The 21,133-nt window shown below is 51.9% G+C and overlaps 2 protein-coding genes across 4 annotated transcripts; one reads left to right on the top strand and one right to left on the bottom strand.

Annotated features, from left to right (window-relative positions):
- Positions 1–327: 327 nt before the first annotated feature.
- LOC123074755 (pathogenesis-related genes transcriptional activator PTI5) lies at positions 328–1,392 on the top strand. The gene has a single exon (XM_044497513.1). The coding sequence runs from the start codon at positions 501–503 to the stop codon at positions 1,044–1,046; it is 546 nt and encodes a 181-aa protein (XP_044353448.1). The 5' UTR covers positions 328–500; the 3' UTR covers positions 1,047–1,392.
- Positions 1,393–1,874: 482 nt separating this feature from the next.
- LOC123079189 (probable lipid-A-disaccharide synthase, mitochondrial) lies at positions 1,875–8,622 on the bottom strand. Of its 3 annotated transcripts, XM_044501896.1 has the most exons (10): positions 8,423–8,622; positions 7,953–7,987; positions 7,180–7,217; positions 6,898–6,997; positions 6,718–6,823; positions 6,358–6,608; positions 5,678–5,756; positions 3,788–4,026; positions 2,891–3,117; positions 1,875–2,690 (listed from the first exon to the last, which is right to left on the bottom strand). In XM_044501896.1, exons 1-10 carry the CDS (start codon positions 8,556–8,558, stop codon positions 2,474–2,476), a joined length of 1,428 nt encoding a protein of 475 aa, XP_044357831.1. In that variant the 5' UTR covers positions 8,559–8,622; the 3' UTR covers positions 1,875–2,473. The 3 variants fall into 3 exon arrangements, with proteins under 3 accessions (XP_044357831.1, XP_044357830.1, XP_044357829.1); XM_044501895.1 differs by lacking the exons at positions 7,180–7,217; positions 7,953–7,987 and having other exon boundaries at positions 1,876–2,690; XM_044501894.1 differs by lacking the exons at positions 7,180–7,217; positions 7,953–7,987 and having other exon boundaries at positions 1,877–2,690; positions 8,332–8,622.
- Positions 8,623–21,133: the final 12,511 nt, after the last annotated feature.

A 21,133-nucleotide genomic window follows, 5' to 3' on the forward strand; every position in this document is an offset into this window, starting at 1 on the left:
AACAAAACACGCACATTGCCAAAATGAAAAAGGGCGCACACGCCTTGACCGATCGTTGCCGGAGCAGGCAAAACAACTCAACCAGTCCAGAACCTTTGCCCTGCCCGTCAGTCCCTTCGAGAACAACACTGGCTCACACGACCGCGACTCTTCCCGCCGGGGCCCCTGGCTGCTCGTCCGTCCCATGGCGTGGCGCTCCGACGACGATCTGTGTCACGGATCTACGCTCGTCGCTTGACAAATCCCACCACGGGTCCGCTACACTCCCTTGTTTCTCTTTGTCCTCCTCTGCCTGCCTTGCCTTCCTCCCCAAGAATCGTGACGCCTGCGGCGCACAGAGCGCCCACGCGGTCTCGGTCTCCACCTCGTCAATGCTCCCCCAGAAAACCAGTGTCTTGCCAGAGACGCCTTCTCCGGGCTGCTGTAAATAGCAACATATACCTCTCCCCGGTGTGCGCAGCAAGCTAAACCCCCACCGCACGCCCCACCCGCGCGCAGGCATGCCTCTCTCGCTCGGCGCCGACCACCTCGCCGCGCCCGGCGCGCGCGCTCCGCCTGCGCGGGTGGGCACGGGCATGGGCATGGACACGTCCCTCTCGCTGGGCGGTGCCGCCGCCTACCTCCCGCTCAACGAGAACGACTCCCTCGACATGCTCCTCTTCGACGTCCTCCGCGAGGCCTCCGCCGTGGCCGCCGCCTCGCCCTCCTCGTCCTCCTCTCCCCCGACGAAGACGGCGACGGCCATTGCCGCCGCTGGCGCCGACGCGATCGAGGGCGGCGGGGCATGCGCGGCCGGGAGGGCCGCGGAGCGCCCGCACTACCGCGGGGTGAGGCGGCGGCCGTGGGGCAAGTACGCGGCGGAGATCCGGGACCCGTCGCGGCCCGGCACGCGCCTGTGGCTCGGCACCTTCGGCACGGCCGAGGAGGCGGCCGTCGCGTACGACCGCGCCGCGTTCCGCCTGCGCGGCGCCAAGGCGCTGCTCAACTTCCCGCCGGCCGTGGGGGCGCACGAGGCGCGCCGCGGCGGCGCCAATGAGGCGAGGTGAATGCTACGTGCGTTCGTTCTCTCGCCGATCGTTCCTCTCTCTCTTAGCTGCGTGTTGTTAGCTTCTTAGTTTAGGCATCGAAACATTGAATTCCCATTCTGTAACCGTTCATTCATGCGTGGTGTGGTCTGTGGTGGACCAATTTGCATTTCGTGGGTATCGTCTCTAGCTTCGGGCGAAGGTGCTATTTTGGTGATCTCTCTACGGTTATCAACAGATATCAATCATCAATTGTACAGTAGTACTACTACCAGTCTCGTCTGAAATTTTACGAAATCTGGAGAAATGTGTGAACCGGTAATGAGAAGACAGATTCCCTCGACAAACCTTGTATTCATCTACGATTCCTCGGCTCCTTTGATTTAAAGGAATTTTATAGGATTTCTGAAGGACTGAGATCCTTAGAATTTTTTTTTTCCTATGTTTGTTCTTTGATTTATAGGATTGGATTCTATAGGAATTTTTCCTATGGATTCTTTTGTGCTACATTTCATAGGAAATCTAACATCCACTCCAACCTCTTTATATAATTTCTTTGTTTTTCCTGTGGCATCAAACATTTATTGCTAATCCTATATAATTTAAGTGGGCATGTCACTTCAACCCTATGCTTTTCCTATTGCTACGTTTTCAAAATCCTACGAATCAAGGAGGCCCTGAAATTCCTTCACGGATGGTTAGCGTTCTATGATTAGTACGTGAACTCGTGAAGACCGATGAAAATGCACCACGCCCACTTGGCAGACAAAAATCGGCTATAAAGCCACCAAATTGATGTAGATGACGATGGCAACTTGGGGACCAAAACTAAAAATTCCACTCCGAAATATTTTCCATTGAAGATTCGCGGCCCCATGGCCCGCAGCGTACATGAGCTCAGCCGTGACATGATCACCGGCTACGGCGCCACCAGTGCTTCCGTCATTCGTCCAGGATCCTCTATGGCCAGAGTTGGCACGAAGCAAGAGCCCAGACTATATTTGATCATTTGATACACTTGATGCTCAAACCGCATTAAAAAGCGCAGCAGCACGAACCAAATTAGCAAATGGCCAGACTTACAGTTACAAAAGCTGCAGGATATAAATATTTTAAGTTACTTCTTCCCCAGCTCATATGCTCCATGCACCCTCCACAAAATTCCACTCATGGAAGAGTTTTCTCTGCCAAACATCACTCCGGATTTGTCCATGACCAAGGCCCACACACAATTGACCCACCAGAGCACATGCGTTCGAAATTTCTACAACGATATTGTGATGCTGACACGAACTCTACATCAGTCCACACCGAAAAAGTTTACCCAACCATTTGCTTTGCTCCTCCAATGATCAATCATCAACTGCAGCCAATACAGTCCCCTGCCGGTAGCGACTGCCCTGGCACTCTGGCAGATGAAACATTCATCCACCACTGCGAAAGCCCGCTCAATTCCGGTGCACCATCCGCCGATGTTTGTCCGTATAAAGCACTGTCAATGCTGCAATCGTGCTGGGGGAGTAGACATCTGATGACAAGCCCGAGTCCCCCAACTCCTCTGCGAACAAATTGCCTTGTCGCTTGATCGGTTCGTAGAGAACCTGGAGCATTCGCTCAGCTGATCCAACTTGCAGCTGACGGACTTCATCGTTGAAGATAACCTCGCTGGACCAGTCAAAATGAGATAGACATATGATGAGGTCCAATCCACAGTTAGAAATGCAGGTGGAATATTGCCCAACAGGTTAAAATGAATATATAGCACAATCATGTTGATGCTTAATTGAGAACGTCGTTTCGCATAACTAGAAGCCACCTTTGTACTTACGGAAATATAAGGTGTAGATTAGAAGAAGGAAAATTACCTTAGTTTTGCAGCTAGATTTTTATCTGTGCACGCTCGAAAAAGGATCTCAGGCACAATGGGAGAGTCCAAAAGGATGTTTGGTAGAGAAATAAAGTTTATCTTTTTTCTCAGGTGGATGAAGCACTCGGTAAGGAAATGAGCTTGGTAGGCCACCACACAGGGTAGCTTTGCTAGCATTAGTTCCATGACAGCTGTTCCGGAAGTACATAATGCTGCTTTACTAGCCTGCAAAAAAAAGGAATATTAGAAAAGTAGACTCTGGCCGCGATAAGTTTCACATACTAACAATCAATCAAGTCTAATAAATTTCAAATCTAGCCCTATTGGGTTAGTACACTTCGCTACCAAAGGAATGGTTGGTTTGAACAGAGGAGCCTTAACATTACCAACCAAGGAATAAATGCTGTCTCAAAAACAAAGAGTGAACACTTAGAGAATCACTATTTGTGTATAACTAATAGAACTGTTGACAGACAACACTGTATCTTAATATAATTAGACAATCGTTTCCTAGGGAAAAAAAGAATAAAAGCATGGCTGGAATATAATGTGTGGGCCCGTGGGACAATCCAGCGGCTACAGTAATCAACAGTGTTCTAGATTTTTCTTCATAGAGATTTTGATCCTATATAAGATGAGATGAAAATGCTAATGCTAACTTAACCAATCATAGTCTGGGGTTATAGCCACAGCACAGCTGTAAAGGGACAGTAGTAACATGAATCCTTTTGGAACAAACAGCAATACATGATATGTGTGTTAGCAAGGTATGGTGCTACAGTCTTCACATCCGTCAAATGAGTGAAAATATCAACATTCGAAAATGGCAATATCCAAAGAGTGAATTTGGTGGTAGAGAAATAAAGCCATTAACTCGAAAAAGAAGTGAGCTTACATTGAATGCACCATATCTTTTTTCTAGTGAACCCCCAGGTATCAGTACCACTGGAAACGGCACTGATCGAACTACATTTTCAACATAGGTCCTCACATCCCGATGTGGAGCAACTGGGATGACTAGTGACAGATCATTTAAAGTGTGACTTAAATGTTGCACAGTCCGAAAGAAGATTGGAAGCATACGAGCTACTTCCTGCATCCTGCTTCCAGGCAGCATGGTTAAGATTGTGGCATCTATCAAAGGAGTATTTATCATTAGAAAACAGACATGCTTTTTATAACACAACAATCATTTATAGAGCGGTCAATAAACTAGCATCATGCCAGAACACAAAATCCAGATATGATGTCTTGCTATGAATTGTTACTGATGCATATGATAAGGCAAGAAATGTTTCCTAGAGAACGTGCAAGCAAGTGTTTGTCCTCTTTTCATTAAGAGGAGAAGCAAACAATTACTAGACTTGGGTAGCAAGTACCAGGATTAAGATCAAACAACACGCGCACTCTAGCTACTCGGCACTCTAGGCGAGAAAAATTTAATGATTCAGACAGAAATTTTGATGGCCTTGCATTGTGTAAAAAAGGGCAGCCCGGTGCATGTAGCTCCCGCTTGCGCAGGGTCCAGGGAAGGATCCAACCACTTTGGGTCTTTAGTACGCAGCCTTTCCCTACATTTCTGCAAGAGGCTGTTTCCAGGACTTGAACCCGCGACCTCATGGTCACAAAGGCAGCAGCTTTACCATTGTGTAAAACAAAAAATAAATGTGTATCATGTTAATAATATATGGATGGTATAGTAGACCATACAAGTGTCTAATTTGTCTCCTAGGGCTCCTTTGATACAAAGGAATTTCATAGGATTTTTAAAGGATTTGAATCCTTAGGAATTTTTCCTACGATGGTCATTTGATTTGTAGGATTGGAATCCTTAGGATTTTTTCCATAGGATTCATCTGTACTACATTTTGAAGGAAACTTTCCATCCACTCAAAGCTCTTTGTAGAATTCCATTGTTTTTCCTGTGCTATCAAACACTTCTCTCAATCCCGTAGGATACAAGAGGACATGACACTCTATTCCTATGTTTTCCTATTCCCGCACTTTGAGAATCCTACGAATTAAAGAGGCCCAGTTGGCTAGTTCTATATAGTTCTTTTTCAGCTTTAGCTATGTTCCTTGTTTCACCATATTGATATTTGCAGTTAAAATTAATATAAATGAAATCACAAGAAAAAGCAGGTGCTAAAATATTTGGCCATCTCCTTTGCATCTCATGTAAAACAGATTTGACTATGTAATGAATCATCTGGCAGTTGGTACTCAGGTTGCGTTTGTCATTGCTGCCAATTATGATAATAGTTTCTTCAACCAGCTTTTGTCTACTTTACAATTTCGGTAACCACTTTTTCCTGTTTATGTGGCTATCTTTCCCAGCAGATTATAAAATAAGTTAAGCACATCACAGTTCAGCAATCACAAACTGAGCCTTGAGGATTGATAGTGTGCGAGCATGCCTACATTTGAATGGAAGTTAATAAACTGCCACAGCGATCTGTAGATCTGAAGTTGCACCATTAACATACATCAACCGTCATGTTAGTTTTCGGAAAACAGTAGTATTAGTTTCCTATGAAATTCAGAAAACAGCATGCCCTCCCAGTAGTTATTGGCAACTGAATTTTCCTAACTTACATGTTTGTATATTTCCTTGATGATAATTCATAAAATGCATCAATTACAAAGTTAACACATTACAATTCACCAATCTGATATATATATAAGAAGGAAAAACACAAAAAGGGATATAATAATTGGCATAACGATCTAGTATTTGTGCACAAGAAGAATCCAAGAAGGCACAAAGAATGACACATTTAATTACCTGAAGACAACCCATGCTCCAGTCTAAAAGCTTCACCACTTCGTTGACGCATGGACATGTCAGGAGATAATTCTGAGTCCTATGAAATTTGAAGACATAAACAACTATATTGTGAGTAAAGTTGGTGGTCCCAGATATCAAACAGATATACAAAATTCAAAAGTACTAGTCTTAACAATTCATTTACATGATATCAGCAATGCAGTTTGAAACCGGTTAGTCACTTCTAGAAGACAAGACAACATTCCATGTCAACATTATTCTTAGCATTGCACAATCTCAGAAGAAAACAAGGGAATGCCGCTCTCTCACAACCCACTTGAACCTTTTAGGATCATGATCCTCAGATCCATTTCTTATACAATAATATAGTGCTAAGTATAATCTAGTCCCTAACCCTTGCTTCTACCTAGCTTTGGATGAGATTTAGCTCCTTGGATTTCTATGGCCACACCCAGGTTTAGGCAGGAATAGTATAGGAATCTTTAGATGCACATTCCATGTCCTAATGGATATGAGCCACCTTTCTCAACAAAGGAGATAGGCCTTATTATCCATCAATGACAACAGCCAATGAACTTCAATTTTTTGATGAGATCTCGCCTTGACTATAATTCTATGGTCAACAAAGGAGAAGGTCATTATGCAACAGATACTAATGAAGCCGCACAATTCCCTACCACATTTTTATGTTGAAGCGAAGTCCCTGCCACATTTAAGCCAGCAGCATCATCCAATAAGGGATGGCCCACATATGTAGCAGGCAACCCATGTAATCTGCAAATTTCGTCCTCAAAAGGAAGGATACATAACATATGATCCACAAAATTATGCAACTTTGAGAGCCTGCTTTCACCACCTTTCCAGGCCCAGAATGATGGTGCAACATAATGGACATGTAGAGGGCTATCAACTTTTTGGTTGTACCTACCTAGACAAAAGAAAAATCTTACCATCTTTGCTCATGGAAAAATAAATGTAAATTTAGTTATTTGAATGAAATTGTGGTATGGTAAAAATGATTCCACTTAAAGCCTTACATTTTAATTGCTGCAATAGGCGAAACGAAAACCCCTTTGAATCAACAGTAACTACAGCATGAGGCCGAAATAATATAGCAGCATCTAAAGTATCCTTGATCTTCCTCTGCAACATAAAAACGAGTATACATCAAGTGAACACAAACAGAAAGCAAAGCACAAGACACACCAGAGATGCACCTTGACGTTATATATGTGTGGCAGCAGTTCCCACAAACCCATTATGGCAATTTCTTCCATGGGAAAAAGTGATTGCAACCCTTCCTTGCACATTAATTCCCTGCATTGAGAAAATTCTGTTTAGTGAGTAAAAAAATGAAAGATCAAAGTTGCAACATGATGCGATCCAGCTTGAACTGGACTTGGATCAAAGCGTGCATATGGAAAGTAAAATGACGCTATAACAATGCTGAACTAATTAATGCATGGATATGTTGAGCACACACATGAAAATGAACTCACTTTGCATCCAAACAGAGGGAACACAAAGGAACTCCTGACTGCAAACATCAACCAACGGCATTTGAGCAGGAAGTATGTGCATACATCAAGGAGATCAATCATAACTGTATGACGGCGATGACTGACAACTCCACGACATGGCAGTTGACCCTCCATTTTGTTTTCTTCTGGTGAAGATAAAAAACATAATACTCCCTCCGTAAAAAAAAATATAAGACGGGTTTTTACACTGTCGTAGAGTCAAAAAACGTCTTATATTAAGTTACAGAGGTAGTAATAAATAAAGCAACCCTAATGTTATGTTTCCTGTATTCACATCCAATCTTCCTTATTCACGCTCCCCTATGGAAGAGAAGGAAACAATGTATCAAGAGAACTGTTGTCTTTTCAATTTTCTTTCTGTTCCTCTACATCATCTCCAATATTGAAGACTGACTTGAATCCAGAAAGTGAAGGAACTCGTCCTTGTTTCTTTAAGAACCTGATGAACCTACTGCCTAGAAGAGAATCACAAACTAGCATAACAAGAATTAACAAATAAAAATTTCCCTCATTCTGTCACTTGACTAAAAATTGGACACCGAACAAAATATCCACTGGAACACACTTCCCTCTCCATCCCCACAAATTTGATGTTTAAGCGTGCACATAACTACAAATGGAGCCTAGTCTATGTACAGTACATAATCTGAACATGTAAACACTTCCGGAACAGAACAAATAAGCAATCCAGAACTAAACCCCTCTCCAAGTTTCTTTCAAGTCCAAAATACCTTGACTGTATGAAGCATTTCTGTGTAACGAAGATCTATACGAGTACCATGCACAAATGAACATTCATTGAAAAAAAAAAACATTGACATCAAATGGCAAATATAAAGCTTAAAGTGCATGAAGTGATTAGGTGGTTTCAGAGCTAAGTACTCCCTCCGTTCAGAATTACTTGTCACAAAAATGGATAAAAATGGATGTATCTACAACTAAAATACATCTAGATATATTCATTTCTTGGACGAGTAATTCCGAACGGAGGGAGTAGTATTTATCAAATGTTCAAACTGGGGCATTTCATCAGAAAAAAATGCTCAAACTGAGACTGAAAAATACTATAATAGCACAGATAACTGAACCAAAAATGGGGTTAAACCACACCCGCCAACGCCAGCAAAACGAACGGGAACAGGGGAGAGCTTCCTGAGGGACGCCATGAGGCGCGAAGCGAGCGAATCGCCGGAGACCTCACCGGCGACAACGAACACCCGAAGTTCGCCGTCCCGGGCCGCTGCGTCGAACACCCTCCCGTAGGAATAAGCGCGTGAGCCCAGCCTGGCCAGCAGCCCCCGCTGGCGCCCGGCGGCAGGGATCCATCGTGACAGCATCAGCCACAGAGGAGCAGAGCGGCGCCGACGGGAGGGAAAACCGGGGAGGGCGGAAAGGGTTAGAAAAAACTCCCCGGGAGTAGTGACTTGAAAAAACAAGGAGCTTATTTGTTTGGATTTTTTTAAGAAGAAAATCGACCTATCCATCGAACACCAAAAGTAACACAAATTACATCCAAATTTGTAGACTACTTAGGGGCAACTAGGTGCACCGCTCTTTCACCGGAACCGAACAAACCTTTTATAATAGACAATCGGAAAATCATCGTGCTGAAGTCCTAAAGAACCATGCACTAGAACAACAATCGTCGATGATGAAAATGAGCGTAGATTAGAAGGATCCAACCCGTAACACATTTTTACACATACGAATGAAGATTGGATCCAAGCTGGTCCACCACAAACAACACCGACCAAATCATGTAAAGGTTTGCCGAAGAGACACCTACACACGCCCTCCGACAACGTTAGACACACAGCAGGAACATGGGCTAGGCAGAAAGAACTTTATTTCATCTTCAGGGAGTCTTCATCGCCTTGTCTTCCTAAACAGGAACAAGCCCTATAAATATTCAATAAAGCATCTAAAAACGAAGTAGGAGCCCTCCTGCCAACCTTTGTCATGATTCATTGCGCCTCTAAGACCATGGAAGACGAGACATATAGGCAGTGGCGTCGGTAGGAGGCGTGGAAACCCCTCGTTTGCCTAAGACGCTATGCACGAGACTACGAGTGGGTAACATTTCGTCGTTTATTTTGTCGGATTACGGGTTCCGGCAAAACCCTTGAGGTTCGAACTCTGGGGTGCGCACGAAGATCTCTCTCCCCCAAGCTCACACACTCACCACGATCTCAAAGCTGAGCTCGCCGAACTCGATGAACAAGGGACACAAGAGTTTATACTGGTTCGGGCCACCGATGTGGTGTAATACCGTACTCCAGTGTAGTGTGGTGGATTGCCTTGTAGGCTGGGATGAACAAGTACAAGGGAAGAACTACCTCCTGAGGAGAGGTGTTCTTGAGCTCGGTGAGCTTGTGTGGTTGAGGATGATCTGAATGATCGTCTGGGCCGAATCTGTTCTCCCTCTCCACGGTGGTGGCTAGTCCTATTTATAGAGGCCCGGGTCCTCTTCCCAAATATCAGGCGGGAAGGGATCCCACAACGGCCAATTTAAAGGGGGACGGCTAGTACAAGCTATCCTGACAAAAGGTGGTCTTCGCCTGCCAAAGGCTCTGGTGGTGACGCCGTCGTGGGCTCCGCGGTGACCTCCGTCCTGCCGTCCTGCTGGTCTTGGTCTCGTTGCACCGATATGGAAACCTTTGCCTGATGCCTCGGGACTCCTCGCATGCGCCTGCTCCTTTAGCACCAAAGAGGAAACCAGTACTCTGCGCCCGCTGGCGCCCGCCTGGCCTTGGTCGTCATGGCTCACGTCACGGGAACCTCGGGAGGTGCCCCTTGCCTTGATCTCTCCGCTCCTCGCGAGCCAGCCTAGTGAGGCTGCCCCTAAGGAGGTCTTGTGTCTCCCGCCTCACGAGGCTTGGCCCCTCGCGAGGGTCTTGGGTGTTTGCCGATGAAGAGGGGTCGTACCAGGCCGCTAGTGGAGCCACGCCGTGGGCCGCAGGCAGGCAAGTCTGTGGACCCCCGTTCCCAGAACACCGACAGTAGCCCCCGGGCCCAAGGCGCGCTCGGACTTGGCTTCGAGGCGAAGCCAAGGGGCAAGTGCGGAGCGCCGCGGGCCCCAACCGCCTGCAGCCTTGATCGACGCGTGGCGACTGATGGGACGTGGGCGTCTCCGCTTCCCCACGCTGCCTCGGCAACTGCCCGACTTGACGAGTCCCTGGTGCATGCAGAAAAGCCATCATTACCTGCGATCGTGGAGGCCGGCGGTTGGCCTCCTCCCGCTATAAATGGGGAGGGGGCGGAGCCCCCGTTGCCCATCTCTTCCTCCGTTCCGCTTGCTTCTTCTTCCTTGCTCCGTGTTTCACTGCTAGCAGCGACACCCATGGCGCCGACGAAGAGGTTCTCGGCCGCGGAGAAGGGGAAGGCTCGCCAAGAGGGGCCCGGCTCTCCTCCGCCCAAGAGGGGGCGTGGTCGCCCTCGCAAGCACGACGCGACCCCCGCTGTGGCTCCCCGTGGTCGAGGACAATGGCGGGTCGTCCCGTCGCTGTCGGCGTTCTGGGAACGGGGGTCCCCATACTTGCCTGCCTGCGGCCTACGGCGTGGCTCCACTAGCGGCCTGGTATGGCCCATCTTCACCAGCAAACACTCAAGACCGTCGCGAGGGGCCAAGCCTCGCGAGGCGGACGACACAAGACCTCCTCAGGGGCAGCCTCCCTAGGCTGGCTCACTAGGAGCGGAGAGATCAAGGCAAGGGGCGCCTCACGAGGTTCCAGTGACGTGAGCCATGACGACCAAGGTCAGGCTGGCGCCAGGCGGGCGCCAGCGGGCACAGAGTACCTGTTTCCTCTTTGGTGCTAAAGGAGCAAGCGCGGGTGAGGAGTCCCGAGGCCTCAGGCAAAGGTTTCCATATCGGTGCAACGAGACCAAGACTAGCAGGACGGCAGGACGGAGGTCATCGCGGAGCCCACGACGGCGTCACGACCAGAGCCTTTGGCAGGCGAAGACCACCTTTTGTCAGGATAGCTTGTACTAGCTGTCCCCCTTCAAATTGGCCGTTGTGGGATCCCTTCCCGCCTAATATTTGGGAAGAGGACCAGGGCCTCTATAAATAGGACTAGCCACCACCGTAGGGGGCAACTGATCTCGGATCGGATCCATTCCATCCCTAGCCACCACCAAAGCTCACCGAGCACAAGAACACCTCTCCTCAAGAGGCTGTTCTTCCCTTGTACTTGTTCATCCTCAGCCTACAAGGCAATCCACCACACCACACTGGAGTAAGGTATTACACCACATTGGTGGCCCGAACCAGTATAAACTCTTGTGTCCCTTGTTCTTCGGGTTCGGCGTGCTGAGCTTTGAGATCATGGTGAGCGAGCAAGCTAGGGCGAGGGAGAGATCTTCGTGCGCACCCCAGAGTTCGAACCTCAAGGGTTTTGCCGAAACCCGTAATCCGGCATTTGGCGTGCCAGGTAGGGGTGCGCCGAAGTTCGCCTCTCCGCCGGCGCCGCCTTCCCGTCCTGTCCCCATGGCCGGCATTGCTCCTCCAACTGGGTCAGCCGACGCCCACGACGGCGCCAGGGGGCTCAGAGCTTTTACCCCCGCTTTGCAGCGGGTGCAGTGGCCGCCCAAGTTCAAGCCGGAGATGCCGTCGTGCTACGACGGTGCGGCAGATCCGTCGGCCTTCCTGCTGGAGTACGAGGAGGCCATTCTGGAAGCTGGAGGCGACGACAAGGTCATGGCTAACTGGTTCCCCATGGCCCTCGCGGGCACGCCGCGCGCCTGGCTGCTTAACCTGCCCGGGTCCTCCGTGGCCACTTGGGAAGAGCTGCGCGGCCTCTTCATCGCACGCTTCGCGGCACCGGTGCCCGCCACCGTCGCGGCTCTCCTCGGTGACTCGCAAGCACCGCCCTCGGACCGCCATGCCAAGCAGTTTTTCCGCCAGATCAGCGCCGCTTCCGCACGGCAGGGGGCTCCTCCAGGATGGGCGGCGCCCAAGGCCGACCTCACCTTCGACCGGGGGATCACCCCGTCTCCACCGTCGGCTCAGGCGTGCTCCCAATGCTTTGCACGCCCACCATCTGCAACGTAGCTCTCACCAAGACCCTCATCGACGGCGGCGCCGGCCTCAACATGCTCTCCGTGGAGGCCTTTAGCCTGCTCCATGTACAAATCGAATGGCTCCGCCCCAGCAAGCCCTTCTCCGGGGTTGGCAATGGCTTCACAAGCCCCCTAGGGCAGATCCGCCTCCCCGTGACCTTCGGCACCCGCGACAACTACCGCACCGAGTTGATCGACTTTGACATCGCCCGCATTGCCCACCCGTACAACGCCATCCTCGGGTACCCGGCCCTGGCTCAGTTTATGGCGGCAACTCATCCGGCCTACAACCTCATGGAGATGCCCGGGAGAAAGGACGTCCTCACCATAGTTGGAGACACCAAGGAGGCTCTAGCGGCGCTCAAGCTTGCCCTCAAAACCGCCGCGGCGGCACGCCCGGCCGACGAGGCCACCCCCGGAGCTAAGGAGGCCGCACCGGCGAAGAAGAAGCTGTTGTTCACTCAAAACCGGGCCGAAACCAAGCAAGTAGCGGTCGAGGAAGGTGAGCCCTCAGGAGCCACCTTCACCATAGGTGCCGACCTCGACCCAGATCAAGAGGAGGCATTGATGAAGTTCTTGCACGCGAACAAGGAGGTATTCGCCTCGGAACCCAAGCAGCTGGTAGGGGTCCCAAGGGGGGTGATCGAGCATCACTTAAGGGTGAGCCCCAGTGTGCGCCCTGTGAAGTAGAAGGCGCGGCGGCAGTCCACGGAGAAGCAGTCCTTCATCGTCTAGGAAACCCGCAAGCTAGAAGCGGCAGGTGTCATTCGCGAGGTCCGGTGCCCGGAGTGGCTGGCGCACACTGTCGTCGTGCCAAAGAAAGGCGGGAAGGAGCGCATGTGTGTCGATTTCACCAACCTCAACAAGGCCTGCCCCCAAGACCCGTTCCCGCTTCCGTGCATCGACCAGATAGTCGACTCCACTGCAGAGTGCGACTTGCTGTGTTTCCTGGACGCTTTCTCGGGCTACCACCAGATCAAGATGGCGGTGGAGGATGTGGATAAGACGGCCTTCCTGACCCCATGCGGGGTGTACTGCTACACTTGCATGCCATTCGGGCTGCGCAACGCAGGGGCGACCTTCCAACGGCTGATGCACATCGCCCTAGGTCGGCAGCTTGGGAGGAACGTTGAGGCCTACGTCGACGACATCGTGGTAAAATCTCGGGAGGCAAAGACTCTGATTCAAGACCTGGAGGAGACCTTCACGAGCTTGCACCAGGTGGACCTGCGACTCAACCCAGAGAGTGTGTGTTCGGTGTTCTCTCAGGCAAACTGTTGGGCTTCCTCGTGTCTCACAGGGGGATTGAGGCTAACCCAGAGAAAGTCAAGGCAATAGAAGACATGAGTCCACCGCAGACCCTCCAGGAAATGCAGAAGCTTGCGGGCTGTGTGACATCGCTAGGTCGCTTCATCTCGAAGCTGGGGGAGCACGCCCTGCCATTCTTCAAGCTGATGAAGAAGAAGGGTCCGTTCAAGTGGACCCCGGAGGCCGACCTGGCGTTTCAAGATCTCAAGAGATACCTGACTAGCCCTCCGGTGATGGTGGCGCCTCGTCCCCTCGAGCCCCTGGTGCTTTACCTTGCCGCCACTCCCTACTCCGCCAGCGCGGTGTTGATGGCAGTACGGGAGGAGCGCCAGGCCAAGGGTCCGCCGCGCCATGCCGCACCCCTAACCGAGGCGGTGCGGCGCCAAGAGGGTGCCTCAGGAGCTGCCACAACGCCAACAAATGGTCAAGCTCAACAAGACGATTGTCTCGGGCCTGCAGAGGCCCCAATGAATGGCCAGGCTCCTGGGGACTTGTCACCTCAGGAGGCGCCCCAACCTCAGGCGGACGCAGGTTCCATAAGTGCTCCCGCCCTCGTCGAGCACCCGGTGTACTTCGTCAGCACGGTACTACGGGATGCAAGGGCATGGTACCCCATGCCACAGAAGCTCCTGCTCGCGCTCCTTGTGGCCTCACGCAAGCTGCGCCATTACTTCCAGGGCCACCCGATTAAAGTCGTCTCGGCTTACCCACTGGAGAGGGTGCTCTGGAGCCCTAATGCCGTGGGAAGGGTCGCCGAATGGAACATCGAACTACAGGCATTTCAGCTCGAGTTTAGCACAACCAGAGTGATCAAGGGGGGCGCGCTAGCCGACTTCATGGCCGAATGGACCGACGTCCCGGAGCCTGAGGTTAGCGAGGGCCGCTCCCTCTCGCAGGGGAGCGAGGCGCCAGATGGTTGGGTCATGTATTTTGACGGCGCCTTCACGCGCAAGGCGCGGGGGCTGGAGCCATGCTTATCTCGCCCACCCAAGACAAGCTCTACTATGCCGTGCATCTCTGCTTCCAGCAGGGCGAGAAGGTCTCCAACAACATCGCGGAGTACAAGGGATTGATCGCCGGTCTCAAGGCCGACATGGCCTTGGGGGTAAAACATCTCACCATCAAGGGCGATTCGGAGCTCCTCGTCAACTTCTCCAACAAGGTGTACGAGCCGAAGGACGAGCACATGGAGGCGTACCTCGTGTAGGTGCGCAAGATGGAGAAGCAGTCCTTGGGCCTGGAGCTACAGCACGTGCCTCGCAGCACGAACAAGGAAGCCGACGACATCGCCAGAAGGGCATCCAAGAGTCTGCCTCAGGAGCCTGGCGTCTTCGAAAAGCGGCTTTTGAAGCCATCAGCAGCACCCCCATCCGCGGGGCTGGCGTCGCCTCGGGAGGAACTCCCTCAACCACCAGCCTCGGGAGCCCCCGCCTGTGGCCCGACCACAGGAGCGTGCCTGCTCCTGGCGCTTGAGCCTCGGGAGGGGTGCTGGACCGAGGAGTTCAAGGAATACCTTACGTGAGGGATGCTGCCGGAGAAAGAGGAGGACGCGGAGCGCGTGGCCCAGCAGGCTACGACATACTGCATCCAGGACGGTGAGCTATACAGAAAGCGGCCAAATGATGTTTCCTTGCGATGCATCCCCAGGGAGCAGGGGAACGAGTTGCTGGCCGACATACACGGCGGGGACTGCGGGCACCACTCTTCGTCGCGCACCCTGGTCGGCAAGGCGTTCCGCAGCGGGTTCTACCGGCCTATGACACTCAACGATGCAACTGAGCTGGTGAGGTCATGCGAGGCCTGCCAATTCCACGCCAAGCAGATCCACCAGCCAGCTCAGGGCCTCCAGACCATCCCGCTCTCATGGCCATTCGCGTTCTGGGGGCTGGATATCCTAGGCCCGTTCCCACGAGCGCCTGGGGGCTACCGCTACCTCTACGTCGCCATCGACAAGTTCACAAAATGGACAGAGGTGGAGGCTGTCCGCACCATCCCGGCCGGGTCCGCAGTTAGGTTCATCAAGGGCCTCGTGAGCCGGTTCGGGGTCCCTAACCGCATCATCACCGACAACGGCTCGCAGTTCACTAGCAATCTCTTCAAGACATATTGTGCTAACCTTGGAACACAGATCTGCTATGCTTCGGTGGCACACCCCAGGAGGAATGGCCAAGCCGAGCGCGCCAACGCGGAGGTCCTGAGAGGCCTCAAGACTAGGACCTTTAAGAAGAAGCTCGTGGCCTGCGGCAGGGGCTGGCACGATGAGCTCTAGTCTGTGATGTGGTCCATCCGCACTACCGCCACCAAGCCAACAGGCGAGACCCCGTTCTTCCTCGTCTACGGAGCAGAAGCGGTTCTCCCTCACGAGGTCAAGCATCGCTCCGCGCGGGTCCTGGCGTTTGATGAGACGCAGCAGGACGCCATGCGGGGGATGGACCTTGTGCTGGGGGAGGAACGCCGCCGTGAAGCCACACTCCGAGCGGCAAGATACCAGCAGGCGCTGCGACGGTATCACTGCCGCAGTGTCCGTTCCAGGACGCTCGAAGTGGGCGACCTCGTCCTAAGGCGGGTGCTCTCCAGGGAAGGGCTGCATAAGCTCTCGCCCATGTGGGAGGGCCCGTTTAGGGTTGCCCACGTCTCCAAGCCTGGTGCCGTGCGCCTGGAGACGCAGGATAGGGTCCCCATCCAGAACGCTTGGAACATCCAGCACCTCCGGAAGTTCTACCCATGAAGCAAGGCCGAGTGCCTGTGAAGGTCTCCGCTCGTGACACTCTCACATAATAATGAGTGGGGCCGTACATGCCCCGGAGTCTCCGGAGTGCCGTCCTCGGCCCTCGGGGGCTCCCTCCCATGTCCTAGTGGCAGCACTTAGCTCTGTGCTAGTGAGAAGACTAGACTAGGTGCTGGACGCGGCTGTTCATTTGCTTTCCGTGGTTGGCTTGCCCCTGTTTAATGGAAATTCGCATTCTGGTGTTTCTTGTTGGCTTGGTTCGGTTGCCTTTTTCCTCTGTTTCTTCTCGGTTCTTTGTTTTGGCCCGTACTCTCCCTCGCGTGCCTCGCGAGGGGGCTGGACAGGTGCGCGCGTGAGCTTTTCCCTGGCCTTCGCGAGGCACCCTTGTTGGAGCTCGCAAACTGGCGCACCTCCCTCTCTTAAGTCCGTGCCCCTCGGGTACCGCGATGTGGAGTGCTGGGTCATGACCGGCCACTCCTGGGGCCCTGAGCAAGGAGGAATAAGGGTTTCCTAACAAATTTTTGCAGTACCTCCATGCCCCCCAAGCCCACGGCAAGGAGGCCTCACCAGGTGCTGGGAGATGCGCGCCTCACGAGGCGGAAACTACTTCAGATACACCAAGCTAAGTTATCTCTACATGCCTACGTAAAACACTGATGCTGCAGCACGACTCGGAAATGATAAACATAGCAAAAGGCAGAAAAGCATTACGATCCATCATACGCCCCCGTAGGGCCCCATACTTGTTTCTGATGATGCAGGAAAGAAAAAGAAGAAGAAGAAGAAGAAGAAGAAGGGGAAAACAGGCAGAAGCGACCCCTATGCCTGCAACTATTCCTGAGAGTCGGACCCCAGCGCTCCCTCCACCTCAGCCAGAGTCCTCCTCGTGCTTCACCGGGGCGCGACGGCAGGACGACCCACCACCGCCCTCGAAGCGAGCACGGCGACGAGGCGGCTGGTCGTAGCCGCCGCTGCTGGAGCTTCCGCCGGAGGAGGAGCCGCTGCCGTTGGATGAGCCGCAGCCATCACCAAGGGCGAGCTCGCCCTCGTCCTCGTCGCGGTCGTCGCCAAGGCCGTGCACTTCGCCACCGTCGTTGTCTTCTGGGCAGCACCCAGCGCGGCGGCCGTCTTCCCCGAACACCCTCACGAAGAGGGTCGCGGCACCATCATACTTAAAGTGGAGAGTGCACCGCCGGCCCAGGCCGCACGCGCGGGCAAACATCTGCCAGCCACGGGCCAGGGCTACGTTGCCCGCGACGGAGATCTCCACCGCGACCCATGAGGCCTTGGTGCAGCAGCCGTCCGCCTACAGCCAGAGGCCGCCAGGGACCGAAGCTGCCAGCTCCCCCACAAAGAAGCGCGGAAGCTGGAGCCAGGTACTGGTCGGGTTCTCCGACCGCACAACGAACTCTGGCAGCACCTTCGCCGAGTGGAAGCGCGGCCGAGGGGGCTGGCGACCGCGGCGCGCCTCCCTCCGTCAGCGAAGCCACTGCGCCCCAAGTGGCTTCCACCAGGAGGAGACATGCCGCTTCGAACCCCCAGAGCGGCACCGGACCCCGAAGAGACTCGTCCTCATCTACAGGGAACCACAGCAGGGGTTGCAGCATACTTGCGAGGGCGACCGCACCCCCTCTTGGGCGGAGGAGAGCTGGGCCCCTCTTGGCGAGCCTTGCCTTTCTCCGCGCAGAGAATCTCTTCACCGCCGCCATGGGTGTCGCTGCTAGTAGTGAAGCAAGGAAGAAGAAGGTGTTGGAAATATGCCCTAGAGGCAATAATAAATGGTTATTATTATATTTCTGTGTTCATGATAATAGTCTTTTATTCATGCTATAATTGTATTGTCCGGAAATCGTAATACATGTGTGAATACATAGACCACAACCTGTCCCTAGTAAGCCTCTAGTTGACTAGCTCGTTGATCAACAGATAGTCATGGTTTCCTGACTATGGACATAGGATGTCATTGATGACGGGATCACATCATTAGGAGAATGATGTGATGGACAAGACCCAACTTAAGCATAGCATAAAAGATCGTGTAGTTTCGTTTGCTAGAGCTTTTCCAATGTCAAGTATTTTTTCCTTAGACCATGAGATCGTGCAACTCCCGGATACCGTAGGAGTGCTTTGGGTGTGCCAAACGTCACAACGTAACTGGGTGACTATAAAGGTGCATTACGGGTATCTCCGAAAGTGTCTGTTGGGTTGGCACGGATCGAGACTGGGATTTGTCACTCCGTGTAAACGGAGAGGTAACTCTGGGCCCACTCGGTAATGCATCATCATAATGAGCTCAATGTGACTAAGGCGTTAGTCACGGGATCATGCATTGCGGTACGAGTAAAGAGACTTGCCGGTAACGAGATTGAACAAGGTATTGGGATACCGACGATCGAATCTCGGGCAAGTAACATACCGATTGACAAAGGGAATTGCATACGGATTGATTGAATCCTCGACACCATGATTCACCCGATGATATCATCGTGGAACATGTGGGAGCCAACATGGGTATCCAGATCCCGCTGTTGGTTATTGACCGGAGAGGCGTCTCGGTCATGTCTGCATGTCTCCCGAACCCGTAGGGTCTACACACTTAAGGTCCGGTGACGCTAGGGTTGTAGAGATATATGTATGCGGAAACCCAAAAGTTGTTCGGAGTCCCGGATGAGATCCCGGACGTCACGAGAGGTTCCGTAATGGTCCGGAGGTGAAGAATTATATATAGGAAGTCCAGTTTTGGCCACCGGGAAAGTTTCGGGGGTTATCGGTATTGTACCGGGACCACCGGAAGGGTCCCGGGGGTCCACCGGGTGGGGCCACCTGTCCCGGAGGGCCCCGTGGGCTGAAAGTGGAGGGGAACCAGCCCCTAATGGGCTGGGGCGCCACTTTGGGCCTCCCCCCCATGCGCCTAGGGTTGGGAACCCTAGGGGGGAGTTCCCCCTTGCCTTGGGGGGCAAGGCAACCCCTTCCCCCCTTGGCCGCCGCCCCCCCCTTGGAGATCCCATCTCCAAGGGCTGCGCACCCCCCTTGGGGGCCTATATAAAGGGGGGGAGGGAGGGCAGCACACTACAGCCTTTGGCGCCTCCCTTCTCCCCTGCAACACCTCTCTCTCGCGCGCAGAAGCTCGGCGAAGCCCTGCCGGAGAGTCGCTACATCCACCACCACGCCGTCGTGCTGTTGGATCTCCATCAACCTCTCCTCCCCCCTTGCTGGATCAAGAAAGGAGGAGATGTCGCTGCACCGTACGTGTGTTGAACGCGGAGGTGCCGTACGTTCGGCACTCGGTCATCGGTGATTTGGATCACGGCGAGTACGACTCCGTCATCCACGTTCATTGGAACGCTTCCGCTCGCGATCTACAACGGTATGTAGATGCACTCCCTTCCCTCGTTGCTAGTAGACTCCATAGATGCATCTTGGTGAGCGTAGGAAAATTTTAAAATTATGCTACGATTCCCAACAGTGGCATCATGAGCCAGGCCTATGCGTAGTTACTATGCACGAGTAGAACACAAAGAAGTTGTGGGCGTTGATGTTGCCAATTCTTCTTGCCGCTACTAGTCGTTTCTTGTTTCGGCGGCATTGTAGGATGAAGCGGCCCGGACCGACCTTACACGTACGCTTACGTGAGACAGGTTCCACCGATTGACATGCACTAGTTGCATAAGGTGGCTAGCGGGTGTCTGTCTCTCCTACTTTAGTCGGAACGGATTCGATGAAAAGGGTCCTTATGAAGGGTAAATAGAAATTGGCAAATCACGTTGTGGTCATACGTAGGTAAGAAAACGTTCTTGCTAGAAACCTACAAACCACGATAAAAAACTTGCAACAACAATTAGAGGACGTCTAACTTGTTTTTGCAGCAAGTGCTATGTGATGTGATATGGCCAGAAGATGTGATGAATGATATATGTGATGTATGAGATTGATCATATTCTTGTAATAGGAATCACGACTTGCATGTCGATGAGTATGACAACCGGCAGGAGCCATAGGAGTTGTCTTTATTATTTTGTATGACCTGCGTGTCATTAAGTAGACGCCATGTAAATTACTTTACTTTATTGCTAAACGCGTTAGCCATAGAAGTAGAAGTAATCATTGGCGTGACGACTTCATGAAGACACAATGATGGAGATCATGATGATGGAGATCATGGTGTCATGCCGGTGACAAAGATGATCATGGTGCCCCGAAGATGGAGATCAAAGGAGCATGATGATATTGGGCATATCATGTCACTGTTTGATTGCATGTGATGTTTATCATGTTTTTGCATCTTATTTGCTTAGAACGACGGTAGCAAGTAGGATGATCCCTTATAATAATTTCAAGAAAGTGTTCACCCTAACTGTGCACCGTTGCGAAGGTTCGTCGTTTCGAAGCACCACGTGATGATCGGGTGTGATAGATTACGTTCGCATACAACAGGTGTTGACGAGCCTAGCATGTACAGACATGGCCTCGGAACACACGCAATACACTTAGGTTGACTTGACGAGCCTAGCATGTACAGACATGGCCTCGGAACACGGAGGACCGAAAGGTCGAGCATGAGTCGTATAGAAGATACGATCAACATGGAGATGTTCACCGATCTTGACTAGTCCGTCTCACGTGATGATCGGACACGGCCTAGTTGAGCTCGGATCATGTTTCACTTAGATGACTAGAGGGATGTCTGTCTGAGTGGGAGTTCATTAAATAATTTGATTATATGAACTTAATTATCATGAACTTAGTCTAAAATCTTTACATTATGTAGATCAAATGGCCCACGTTGTCCTCAATTTCAACGCGTTCCTAGAGAAAACC

This window comes from Triticum aestivum, chromosome 3D (genome assembly GCF_018294505.1).
Source record: "Triticum aestivum cultivar Chinese Spring chromosome 3D, IWGSC CS RefSeq v2.1, whole genome shotgun sequence".
In the NCBI taxonomy this organism is placed as follows: Eukaryota; Viridiplantae; Streptophyta; class Magnoliopsida; order Poales; family Poaceae; genus Triticum; species Triticum aestivum.

Bases quoted from the DNA above. Each gene is read 5' to 3' on its own strand.
- LOC123079189 (XM_044501894.1), bottom strand. From the start codon at position 8,558: ATGCTGTCACGATGGATCCCTGCCGCCGGGCGCCAGCGGGGGCTGCTG. The intron at 5,757-6,357 runs GTAGGGAATTGT...CAAATTTCATAG, and splicing joins CGCTTCAACATAAAAATGTG to GACTCAGAATTATCTCCTGA. The intron at 2,691-2,890 runs GTAATTTTCCTT...TGACTGGTCCAG, and splicing joins AATCTAGCTGCAAAACTAAG to CGAGGTTATCTTCAACGATG.
- LOC123074755 (XM_044497513.1), top strand. From the start codon at position 501: ATGCCTCTCTCGCTCGGCGCCGACCACCTCGCCGCGCCCGGCGCGCGC.